This window comes from Oratosquilla oratoria, chromosome 7 (genome assembly GCF_046742065.1).
Source record: "Oratosquilla oratoria isolate Oo_2021 chromosome 7, ASM4674206v1, whole genome shotgun sequence".
NCBI classification, from domain to species: Eukaryota; Metazoa; Arthropoda; class Malacostraca; order Stomatopoda; family Squillidae; genus Oratosquilla; species Oratosquilla oratoria.
In genome coordinates this window covers 82,389,280-82,403,034 of record NC_134783.1, presented here as the reverse complement: position 1 = coordinate 82,403,034, position 13,755 = coordinate 82,389,280, and the positions used below count along the sequence as shown (strand labels likewise).

Here is a 13,755-nt window from a genome sequence, read left to right as displayed (position 1 = left end):
CACGGGTGAAAGAGAACAAACGATTGAGCACTGACTTTATTTTTTATAATGCAATTATTATGATGCAACATCGCACGTCGGGCAGCTAATGCTGCCAGACGTGCGATGTGCCCCGGAGTGAAGTGGTTAATTAATAGACGATGTATTTTGTTCATTCCTGCATTCTCTCAAAATCCAGTTTGCCATTTCATCTGGTCCATGCAATTTTCTGACATCGAGATTACTCAAGTGATTCATCACTTCATTCCTTGTATAGTATTAGATTACCAGTAACTTCTTGTTAACTTTTTGAGATGATAAAAGTTGCCATTTATATACATACATATACCAGAGGCTTTATTCTCCTTATAAGGGAGGTAGCCAAAAAACAAAGGCATAAAAACTATTCCCACCCATTCCATTCCTAATCCACTCCACTCCACCCTCTACCCTCCCTCTCATCTTGGCACCTCCTGGATGATGGGTCATCCTTGCATCTTGTCCACTGCCCTGGGTCAGAAGCAGTGTTGCAAGACACAGCACATCCACAGCAAGGCAGCTTCATTAAATCGGCAAACCCCCCCCTCTCCGTCCCCTCATGCAGAAAAGGAGAAGATGGGGAGAAATCCCTTCGGGCTGCATCAAATTTTTCTCACACATACTACCTCACCCCCCATCCCCCCACTCATTCTGCCTCATGCATCACATCATCATCCATATACAACCATTCTCCATTCACCCCTATCTTGTGTCCTCTCCTGTCCTTCCTTAACAGACATTCACCTCTTCATCAAAGCCCCTTTCTCCCCATCCATCCATCTCATCCTAGGTCGTCCCCTCATGTTCACTCTCTCCACATCTGCCTTCCATACCTCTTTTACTAGTCTTTCTTCACTCATTCTTTCCATGTGTCCAAACCATCCCAATACTCTTTCATCCACCCTATCTCCCAACTCCCTTACCACCCCTGTTCTCCTCCTCACCTCCTCATTTCTCACTCTATCCAACCTAGTAACCTCCATCATACTTCTCAGACACCTCATCTCAAACACATTCAAACTCCTCTCTTCCTCACTTATGTTCCATGTTTCTGCCCCATACAGTGCTGTTGGCACAATCACTCCTTCATACAATCTCTTCTTAGCATCCATTCCCAAATGTCTATATCTCATTACACTTTTTAATCCAACAAAGCATTTACTCACTTCTCTCTATCTACATTCTACATCCACCCTTTTCTGCCACATTCGCCCCAAGTATCTAAAACTATCCACTTCCTCCAGTTGCTCTCCCTTAATGCTCACTTCCAGTCTACTGCCACCTTCACCCCTTGTACATCTCATCACCTTACTTTTACCCACATTTATCTTAAACTTTCTTCTTTCACACACTCTCCCAAACTCTGTCACCAACTTCCTCAATCCCTCTTCCATTTTTATATAAGTTACTAGATCTTGACATTCAAATTAATAATTTTTCATGTTCAGTAAGAGCAACCATCTCTTAACAAAATGTGGATAATGTGACATCATGTAGAATTTTGAAATAGATTTATTTTTCTTCTTGTAAGGTACTTGATGACCTAAGTATCCTGGATACTTTAACTGCTAATCCTGTTACTGAGGATGAATTACTTTATGCCATTCCTGTTTGTGCTCCATATCCCACCATGACCAATTACAAGTAAGTTTATAAATAATGATGATTTATGAGTAGTGTTATTGTAAATTTTCTGAATAAAGTGTTTGGCATGAAATGTTAAAGAAGTATGGTAGTGTATATATGTGTGTGTGTGTATATATATATATATATATATATATATATATATATATATGTGTGTGTGTGTGTGTATATGTACATGTACTGTATATATATATATATATATATATATATATATATATATATATATATATATGTATTTTACCTAGTTGTACCTAGTTGTACCTAGTTGTATTTTACGGGAAGGGGAGCTATGCTCGTGGGGGTCCCGTCTTCATATCTCATTTTATCTAAACTATTTTTAAATTCATGTATTGTTTTTGCACACACCACTTTCTCATCTAACTTGTTCCAACTGTCTATTGCTCTGTGAGGAAAGCTGTTCTTTTTAAAATCTCTTCTATAGCTGTCTTTTTTTATTTTCTTTCCGTGTCCTCTTGTATTTCTGTCATCCCATTTTATCAGATTCTCTCTATCAGTAATTTCTATGCCTTTCATGATTCTGTAAATAGCTATCAAATCTCCTCTCTCTCTTCTTTGCTCTAGTGTCTGTAGTTTAAGTTTTTGTAGTCTCTCTTCATATGATTTTTTTTGAGAGTGTTGGTGCCAGTTTTGTAATTGCTCTTTGTATTCTTTCAAGTTTTTTTTATACATTTTTTTGTACTTGGTGACCATATCGTTGCTGCATATTCCAATCTTGGTCTTATCAGGGTGATTAGGATTTTCCTCACCATTTCTTCATCCAGGTATGTAAATGCCACTTTGATTGTTCTTATTAAATTATAAGTTTCTCCAAAAAATCTTATTTATAAGTTTCTCAGGTGACATATTATTCATAACAATGACTCCCCGGTCCTTCTCTTTTTCTACTTTTTTTTATTCCTTCTTTTCCCAAATTATATGATCCTGTTATTCTGTTTTTGCTTTTTCCAAATTCATTATACTACACTTTTTTGTATTGAACTCCATCTCCCACTTCCTACTCCATTCTTGTACTTTATTTAGATCTCTCTGTAGTGATTCACAATCTTCTTCAGTTTTCACTCTTTTCAGTAATTTTGCTTCAATCTGCAAAGAAGCTCATATAGCTTTCAATTCCTTCATCCATATCATGAATATATATCGCAATCATTATTGGGGCCGGAACTGTTCCCTGCGGGACACGCTTATTACTTCATTCCATTTTTGAGTGCTGATCTCTTATCACTACCTCTCATTTTTTCTTTCTTGCAAAAAAGTCTTCCATCCAATTTAGCAATTTACCTTGTATTCCTCCTTCATATTCTAATTTCTTAAGCAACTTCTTATGTGGTACTTTGTCAAAAGCTTTTTTTTAGGTCTAGAAATGCACAATCAGCCCATCCATCTCTTTCTTGTATTATATCTATTAGCCTTGAATAGAAACATATTAAATTGGTGACGCATGATCGTCCTTGTCTGAATCCAAATTGCCTTGGATTTAGTACGTTGTTTTTTTCCAAGTATTTTACCCATCTACTTTTGATAATTCTTTCACATATTTTTGCTATTGTACTTGTTAGAGAGACTGGTCTATAGTTGGTAGGTTCTTCTTTATTTCCTCCTTTATATATAGGTACTATATTTGCTTTTTTCCAATCTTCTGGAACTTTTCCTTCTTTTAAGGAACTGCTTATTATGCTATGTATTTTGTCTGCCAGTTCATTCCTGCATTCTTTCAGAATCCAGTTTGCTATTTCATCTGGCCCATGCGATTTTCTGACATCAAAATTACCCAAGTGTGGTCAATATTTTCATTCTTTTTTACTTCTATTTCTTCCATAGGGGGGACTTTTTCTTTCCACTCAATCTCTTCAGGTTGTATATTTTCCCTTGTAAACACTGATTTAAAATGTTTGTTCATAATTTCTGCCATTTCCATTTCCTCAGTGTATTCAAACTCCTCCTTGTCTTAATTTCTCCAAGTCTTGTTTGTTTTTTCAGTTTATTGTTTACAAATCTGTAGAATAGTTTTGGTTGATCTTTACACTTTTCTATAAACATCTTTTTCATTATTTTCTTTTTTCCTCTCTGCACTTTTGTACATATTCATTTCTATAACCAGTATATATTTTTCCATTTTTCAGGTCTTCTGTCTTTTTTCCATCTGTTCCAGGTTTTGTCTCTTTTGTCCTTTAACTCCCTACAACTTTTGTTGTACCAGCATTTTACATATTCTTTTTCTTGTTTTTGTCTTGGGACATACTTTTCCACTCCTTTTTTGTAAATTTTTGTCAAAATATTCCATTTCTCTTCCACTGTTGTTTCTTCTTTGTATATTTCTTCCCAGTTTTCTTGTTGGAAGAATTCTCTTATTTTATCAAAGTTTGTTTTTTCATACATCATTCTTCCTTTTCTATATTGTTCATTTCTTTTCATATATTTTTCTTCATTAAGTTCCAGTTCAATCAATATGTGGTCACTTTTACCTATTGGTGTTTTATATTCAATCTTGTCCACTATTCTAGGTTCAGATGTAATTATTAAGTCTAGCCTCGATGGTTCTTCTTCATTTCTATACCTAGTGTTCTCTTGTATCCATTGTGTCATTGAATGGTCAGTAATCATCTCAAGTAGAGCATTTCCCCATGAGTCATCACCACTCTTTACTGTCATTTCTTCCCAGCAGATTTCTTTGCAATTAAAGTCGCCCATCATAACTATTCTTCCTCCGTCTTCCATTATTTTAGTTAATGCTATCTTTGTGTCTTCTAACATATTTTATGTTCACTCTCCTCCCATGAGGCTGTTTTCGGAGGCACATAATTGATCACAAATTTTCTGCTCTTCTTATCTCGGTCTTCCACTTCTATCATAATCATCTCTACTGTATTCTTTCCATATATGACACCTTTCACGTTTATATCCTTCTGAGTCAGGAACATAACTCCACCCCCTTGTTTTTTCTCTCTGTTTTCTAATCCAATAATTGTATGTATCATGTCCTACACTGTTGGGTGGTAGTGGGCCTTTTAATTTTGTTTCTACAATTCCATTATGTCCGGTTCTTTTTCTTTCAAATAATCATTCAGTTCATTCAATCCTGTTATCAATCCATCTATATTTGTGTAAGACACTCTTAGTTTTCTGCCACTTCCATTGTATTCTCTGTTTCCCTTATGTTTTTCTTTAGTATGTCGAACTGCTTTATTTTCATGTTCACTACTCTCCAATAGAATCTCTCTTTCTCTGACTCCGTTCTTTCCTCGTTTTTTGCCTTAGCTTCAATTCTTTTCTGCTTTTCTGCCTCTCTTTCCTCCTTATTCATTTCTCTTTTTATCCATACCTTTTTATATTGATCATTTGTTGCTAGTTTCCCTGTCTTGGATAGAATTTTCTCTGCTGTTGTTTGTGACCTGAATTTAATCTTAATTGGTCTGGTCTTATCTGTACTATATTTTCCTAGTCTAAATTTTTCCTCAATTTCCTTTATAATTTCTGGTTCATCTTCCTGGACTAATTTTAATAAACTGCTTACTCTTTCATTTTCCTCCTTGATTCTTGCGGTTCTATCTGGGTTATGTTTCTCTTCCATTCCTAATATAATTATACATTTCTTTTTGTCAGCTAATTCTCTTACTATATTCTTCTGTCTCATCACTTTAATAACTGAGTCTTCATTATGTTCTTTCAATTGCTGTTTGACTATGTCAGTGAATGAAACCTTATTCCCTTCTTGAGTTATTCTCCAATTTTTAGCTTCTGTAGCTATTTTCTCTCTGTTTTCATTACTATTCTTCTTCAATTTCTCATTCTCCTCCTTTACATTTCCTAACTGTCTTTTTAGGTCCTCTATTTCTTCAGTTAAGTTTCTGTTAGCCTTCTCTAGTTGTTCCAACCTTTCAATTCTTTGGAAAATGGAGTCTACGTTACCTAACTTACGCTCCAAGTCCTCGATCACCTTATCAACTCTCTCCTCTAGTCTTATCAGTCGGGTGGGGGGGGGGGGGGGGGGGGGGGGGCGGTTGTGTCCCCCCCACCCTCTTTAAATCCCTGGAACATATTCTCGTCACTTTCTTCTGTATTGCTCCTCTCTATACTTCTAATCTTTACATTTTTATTAGACATTTGATCCTCGCTAAGTCTTTTGTTTACCTTCCGCTTGTCTGGCTGGGCAAAGTCTACTCCCTCCTCATTTCCTTCCATTTCCCTCAGTAATCCCTCCCCTTTTCCTCTTTCCCTACGTTCCCACTACTCCACGAGCAATTTCCCCCCCACCCTGCAAAAACACTAGGCACTTCTCTTTGCGTTGGGATCCACAGACTTCACTTTTCTTCAGAACGTCTTCTAAGCCGTCCATTCGTTGAAGTGTGTGTGTGTGTGTATGTATATATATATGTGTGTGTGTGTGTGTGTGTATATGTATATGTGTATATATATATATGCTAATAAGAACACGGGTACGTGTGTTCACTTATGCAAAGTAGACCACTTGGAAAAAGAAACTAACGAAGCAGAGCGCTTTCGTATATTACATCTTTCAGTGCAATAAGTACATAGTGATAGGAATACATAGACAATATATACATGATACAAAGGAACAAGGACAGTTTGAATAAGCGTAGCGACCAATTACCCCCTGGAGAACGGAAGGTCCTTGTCAATTATCTTACGATGGTGGGGCGACATCAGGTCACAGTCGCCAAGGGTCACTGTTTCTACTAATGATATAGGGCGACATTAGGTCAATTCGTTGGGTTACATTTTACCTGATATTATCTTACTAATTTCTTGACATGAAATTATCAATTTTGTACAAGCCTTTATGTAGGTTGGTATTTTAATTACTGGTGGTATGAATCAAACTGCACTCTATTAAATTTCTTGCTATTATGTTGTTGGTATAATAGATTGCCTGGGCATTACCCCAATCAACTGGATGATTATTTAATTCAATATGCTTGAATATACCACTAGAATGATTGCCATCCCTAACATTTTTCTTGTGTTGTTCAATTCTAATGTTTAAGGGTTTGGCAGTTTGACCTATGTAAAATTGATTACACATTTTGCAAGGAATTTTATAAATGCATCCTTTTTTTAATTTCAATACTATTGTTGATGAGTTTATGTTTTACTGTACTATCATGTTTAAAAACTACCTTTACGTTAAATCTTTTTAATAATTATGTGATACTTAACAAATTTTCTTGAAATGGTAAAATTAAAACATTATGATAATTGAAAGGTGATTTAGGCTGAGGAGTTAAAAATGATTTCCTTGCAAAATTGTAAGCAATATCAAGGAATTGCTTAGGGTATTTTAATTCTAGCCCAATGTTAAAAACATTTCTGATTTCTTCATCAATAAATTCAGGACTACAAATACGAAAAGCTCTTAAATACATTGAGGCAAATACTGTACATTTAATATTATTTGGATGAGAATAATAATAATGAATATATGAACTTACATTGGTTGGTTTACGATATACTTTAAATTTAAGGCTATTGTCATGACGTAGGATAGTGCAATCTAAGAAAGGTAAGGTACAATTTTTCTCAATTTCTAAAGTAAATTTAATAGAATCAACAAGGGTATTCAACTTAGTTAAAAAATTATGGACATTTTTTTCTTCTGGCCAAAGACATAAAATGTCATCAATATACCTAAGCCAAGGGATGTTAGGGGGGAAGATTGTGTGTAATATTTTAGTTTAAAAAAATTCCATGTATAAATTACTTACTCATGCCGAATTTTTGGGAATAGAAATTACCATTGAATTGAAAGATTGTAAGTTTCAATTCAATGGTAATTTCTATTCCCAAAAATTCGGCATGAGTATGGGAAACCCTTTATCCCCAGTTTTAAGTAATTTATACATGGAATTTTTTTAAACTAAAATATTACGCACAATCTTCCCCCCTAACATCCCTTGGCTTAGGTATATTGATGACATTTTATGGCTTTGGCCAGAAGAAAAAAAATGTCCATAATTTTTTAACTAAGTTGAATACCCTTGTTGATTCTATTAAATTTACTTTAGAAATTGAGAAAAATTGTACCTTACCTTTCTTAGATTGCACTATCCTACGTCATGACAATAGCCTTAAATTTAAAGTATATTGTAAACCAACCAATGTAAGTTCATGTATTCATTATTATTCTTCTCATCCAAATAATATTAAACGTACAGTATTTGCCTCAATGTATTTAAGAGCTTTTCGTATTTGTAGTCCTGAATTTATTGATGAAGAAATCAGAAATGTTTTTAACATTGGGCTAGAATTAAAATACCCTAAGCAATTCCTTGATATTGCTTACAATTTTGCAAGGAAATCATTTTTAACTCCTCAGCCTAAATCACCTTTCAATTATCATAATGTTTTAATTTTACCATTTCAAGAAAAATTTTTAAGTATCACAGAATTATTAAAAAGATTTAACGTAAAGGTAGTTTTTAAACATGATAGTACAGTAAAACATAAACTCATCAACAATAGTATTGAAATTAAAAAAGGATGCATTTATAAAATTCCTTGCAAAATGTGTAATCAATTTTACATAGGTCAAACTGCCAAACCCTTAAACATTAGAATTGAACAACACAAGAAAAATGTTAGGGATGGCAATCATTCTAGTGGTATATTCAAGCATATTGAATTAAATAATCATCCAGTTGATTGGGGTAATGCCCAGGCAATCTATTATACCAACAACATAATAGCAAGAAATTTAATAGAGTGCAGTTTGATTCATACCACCAGTAATCAAAATACCAACCTACATAAAGGCTTGTACAAACTTGATAATTTCATTTGTCAAGAAATTAGTAAGATAATATCAGGTAAAATGTAACCCAATGAATTGACCTAATGTCGCCCTATATCATTAGTAGAAACAGTGACCCTTGGCGACTGTGACCTGATGTCACCCCACCATCGTAAGATAATTGACAATGACCTTCCGCTCTCCAGGGGGTAATTGGTCGCTACGCTTATTCAAACTGTCCTTGTTCCTTTGTATCATGTATATATTGTCTATGTATTCCTATCACTATGTACTTGTTGCACTGAAGATGTAATATACGAAAGCGCTCTGCTTCGTTAGTTTCTTTTTCCAAGTGGTCTACTTTGCATATATATATATATATATATATATATATATATATATATATATATATATATATATATATATATACATATATACAGGTATATATATATATATATATATATATACATATATACATATATATATATATATATGTGTGTGTGTGTGTGTGTTCTCTCTCCTCTCTTCCAGTGGTGGTAGGCCCAATGCTTTCACTCTCTTTTCATATGTTTAATCTGTAAGGCTAGGAACTAACTTGATCAGTCAGTCTGTTGCTCAAGGTCTCTTGCAGGAGACCTATAGTTCCCAGGTAACTGTTAATGGCCACTGGTCAGGCTTCTAAGTCACTTGGGGAAGAAATTTTGTGTTTTTGTGTTATTGTCAAGGGAGTGTGCAACATTGTAGGGTGAGATGATATGCCTTCTGTGTGGTGGCTGTATCATGAGCAGTTTGAATCTGTGGTCGGGCCTATTCTGTGTTGGTACTGTTGTAGTGCTGGATGGTGTCCTTAATGCAAATGTGCCAGTGTGGTTTTTACTTCTCTTGAGAGAATTTTTTCTGTGGAAATGATGTCTGAGTGGTATGGTAGAGTAATATTGAATTTGGTGGTCTGTCTTGGAGTGATTGTTTATTGGTCCGAGTGTAAATGTGTTTTTGTGTGGATGTATTGTGTGGTACTGGTGGAAGGCTCCTATACATGTTTGAGTAGTGTTTTTTATGTTCAGCTGGGTGGATTATGTTATGTGATGTTCTATAGGGAGGATTTTAGTTTGAGAGTGCAGGCAACCAACTGGAGTGGTTTTGGTGCATCCTGTTATTACTCTCAGTGCTTTTTCTGCCTTGTTGATAGCTTGGAGAACCAATTTGGTCACTGCCTTTTGTATTTACTATTTTGTTTATATCCCTCATTTTATGTATAGACCACACCACTGCATCCAGTGCAGGATGGATCAGGCATTCTGCATGCATTTTTTTTATTATCTTGCTCATGTAGTAGAAAGCCACTTTACAAAGGATTACAAAAGCAGAACATGCTGACAGGAGACCTTTTGGTCCATAACTAGGTCAGATGCAAAAAATATATAATATGCTACACCCACATTTTGCTGATATTTTTGCCACATAACACATGACCAGCATTCCCAAATCTTTCTTTTTTGTTTTTGCAATACAATCCCCTGACAACAACACAATATTTCTTCCCTGAGTGACTTACAGGGCTCCCTAGTGGCTGTTGGCAGTTACCTAGGAGCCAAGGGTTTCCTGCAAAAGAGACCTGGAGTAACAGATTGACAGACTGCTTTTGTAATTGATTCTTTTTGCATTAAGTAATTCATTGAAGGTCTTTTTGAGCTTCTACCTATTTACAATACTCTGTATTTTTATATTCCATTATTGGTTGTGTGCATATATGTTGTCAAGATTTTGTAACATTTTGCTGTCTTATTTAGTTTTTATTCTTGTGATCTTAGCCTCATCTATATGCATGATAGTGTTGCTTGTAATGCCCTCCATCGTGTGATTTACATCAAAGACATTACAGGGCCCAGGGCCAACCCTTGTGGAATTCTGCTGGTCACTGATCTATCCAGACATTTCATCCTTCACAAGATTTTAATTTATAAATTTTCACTTATATCCTTCAACAGACTACTCTGTTTTTGTTAATTGAATATATTTAAGATTCATGTGTGTGTGTGTGTGTATATATATATATATATTTTTTTTTTTTCTTTTTCTTTTCTTTTTTTTTTTCTTTCTTTCCAGATTTAAAGTAAAAATGACTCCAGGAACTGGGAAGAAGGGAAAAGCTTGCAAAACAGCCATGGCCCACTTTTTAACAGATAAATCCTGTTCAGGTAGAGAAAAGGATCTTTTTAAGTCCGTAAAGGACCAAGATTTGGCTCGAAACCTTCCAGGAAAAGTTAAAGTGGCTGTGTCTCAGAGCTCCAAGTCAAAAAAGTAAGTTATAGATTGACGAGATTAGCTAATATTGACAGTTTGAATTAAGACAATGGCCATTACACTTACAGAACAACTTGTATGATAATTTTCCATAATTTCATCAAAATAGTAGCAAGATTACCTTGACATATTTAATTATAGATTATATGATGTTGAAATAAGCAAAGATTAAACTGTTTTGATATATTATACTAAGGATTAAAATAGCATTTTTATTGCATAGTACATATCATGTTAAAAAAGTTAAAGAAAAAATTTGTACTACAAAATTTGTTGAACTGACTTTGGTGTCTTGTCATATGGTTAAATATATTGTTGAATATTGTTTAGTTTTGTTTCTCTCAAGCCTTGTTAAGAGGCATTTTAATAAAGACAGTAAAGAATTTTTTTCTATTTCTGTCAGCCATTATGTTTTGAAAATATATGGATGAAAATCTTGTTTCATTTCTCCATATCCCCTGGAAGAGTCAGTCCTTTGTGTAACATAAGTAAAAGCCTTTTCATAATGTATACTGTATACCAAACAGTATGATTTGATCATTCTAGTTGCATAGCTCATTGGTTTTTCTTATTCTTTTTCAAATACATGGAGCAGGGGGATGACTTGAAAGTGGTACAAAAATTTCAGGGTTGGAAGTGGAAAAGGAAAATGGTTTGAAGTGAATGTTCGGCTGTGTCAGGGTTGTGTGATATTGCCATGGTTGTTAAATTTGTTTATAGATGGGGTGATAAGGGAGGTGAGTACAAAAGTGTTTGGCAGATGTTTGGAATTGGAGGGTGAGAATGGAAGGAAATGGGATGTGAATCTCTTGTTATTTGTTGATAATACCACTTCTGGCTGATTAAGGGGTTCACATGTAACCATGAATGGAACAGTGGATACTTATAGGATAAAAGAGGTGAATGAATGCCCAAGTGGAACGGAAAGTGTTATTAGAAATAAGAATAAGACAACAATCAATCAATCTGTTTACCCCTGGTTTCTTGTACAGGTGACCCACTGCTCCCAGGTAACTGGCTACAACCACCAGGCTGGCCCAGAAGTTACTTACGGAAGAGATATTGTGTTCTTGTCTCTATTGTTAGTGCGGAACATTGTAGGATGAGGTGCTCAGTGTTCTTTTGTGGTGGTTGCATCTACTGCAGTTTGATTCTGTGGCCAGACCTATTCTGTGTTGATACTTTTTCAGTACTGGATGGTGTCCTGAACACAAGCATGCCAGTTTTTACTTCTCTTGCGAGGGACTTTTCTGTGGGGCTGATTTCTGGGTGAATATGGGAATAAATGCAAAAAAAAAGTTGTATGAAGAAGTGATTGTACATATGGTGGTGTATGGAGCAAAGACTGAATATGAAGGAGGCAGAAAGGAAAAGAATAAATGGTATTGAAATGAAATGTATGAGAAATATGATAGGTGATATAAGAATGGATAGAATGAAAAATGTGCAGAGAATGGGAGAGGGGATTTTTTGAATAGGGAACAACATAATGCTAATGTGGCATGGTCATGTGGAAAGACTGAAGAAAGGCTTGTAAGAGTGTGGAAAACAAACCTGGATAGAGTGAGCTTCAGAGAAAAATCAAGAATGAGATGGATTGGGTAAAAGCAGCATTGGATGCTTATGGAATGTCTATCAATCAGGAAAGAGTGCAAAAGATGGGAGTGAATTCAGGGAGATTGGGAATGGATAAAAGAATAATATGCTATGAAGAGATGTTCTCATCTGCTTCATAGTTTATTTTGACTGGCTGGAAAATAAAGGGGGTGAGTCACCATATGGTGAAGTACATACATACATATACCAAGGCTTTTTCCCCCTTACAAGGGAGGTAGCTAAAAGGAAAAGGCATAAAATCATTCCCACCCATTCCATCCCTGAATACACTCCACACCCCTCCACCCCCCTCTTATCTTAGCACCTCCTGGATGACAGGTCATCCCTGCACCTTGTCCACTGCTGTGGGTCAGAAGCAGTGTCGCAAGACACAGCACATCCACAGCAAGGCCGCTTCATTAAATTGGCGACCCCCCCTCTCTGTCCCCCCATGCATAAAAGGAGAAGACGGGGAGAAATCCCTTCAGGCTGTGTCAAATTTTGCTCACACATACTACCTCACCCCCATCCCTCCACCCATTCCACCTCATGCATCACAACATCATCCATATACAACCATTCTCCATTCACCCCTGTCATGTGTCCTCTCCTGTTCTTCCTCAACAGACATTCCCCTACTTCCCCAAAGCCCCCTTCACCCCATCCATCCACCTCATCCTAGGACGTCCCCTCATGTTCACTCCCTCCACATCTGCCTTCCATACCTCTTTTACTAGTCTTTCTTCACTCATTCTTTCCATGTGCCCAAACCATCCTAATACTCTTTCATCAACCCTATCTCCCAGCTCCCTTTCTACCCCTGTTCTCCTCCTCACCTCCTCATTTCTCACTCTATCTAGCCTAGTAACCCCCATCATACTTCTCAGACACCTCATCTCAAACACATTCAAACTCCTCTCTTCCTCTCTTATGTTCCATGTTTCTGCCCCATACAGTGCTGTTGGCACAATCACTCCTTCATACAGTCTCCTCTTCGCATCCATTCCCAAATGTCTATTCCTCATTACACTCTTTAATCCACCAAGGCATTTACTCGCTTCTCTCAATCTACATTCTACCTCCACCTTCACTCCACCTTTTCCTGCCACATTTGCACCCAAGTGTCTAAAACTATCCACTTCCTCTAGTCACTTTCCCTTAATGCTCACTTCCAGTCTACTGCCACTTTCACCCCTTGTACATCTCATCACCTTACTTTTACCCACATTATCTTTAGCTTTCTTCTATCACATACTCTCCCAAACTCTGTCACCAACTTCCTCAATCCCTCCTCTGATCCTGCTACAAGCGCAGTGTCGTCCGCAAACAACAGCTGGCTCACCCCCCTTTTTTCTCCATTTTCTTTAACCATCTCCAATCCCTGACCCACTACCCTTGCATTCACCTCTCGCACTACCCCATCCATG

At 36.2% G+C, this 13,755-nt stretch overlaps 1 protein-coding gene across 4 annotated transcripts in view; it reads left to right on the top strand.

Annotated features, from left to right (window-relative positions):
* The window catches only part of Clbn (Nuclear export mediator factor NEMF homolog Clbn), a 105,431-nt gene extending 94,315 nt beyond the window's left edge, over positions 1-11,116 (top strand). For all 4 annotated transcript variants that reach the window (XM_076188456.1, XM_076188459.1, XM_076188460.1 and 1 more), the window contains exons 18-19: positions 1,550-1,662; positions 10,535-11,116. In XM_076188456.1, the coding sequence (XP_076044571.1) occupies positions 1,550-1,662; positions 10,535-10,733 (312 nt within the window). In that variant the 3' untranslated portion in view covers positions 10,734-11,116. The remainder of the gene's footprint in view (positions 1-1,549; positions 1,663-10,534) is intronic.
* The last annotated feature ends 2,639 nt before the right edge of the window (positions 11,117-13,755 follow it).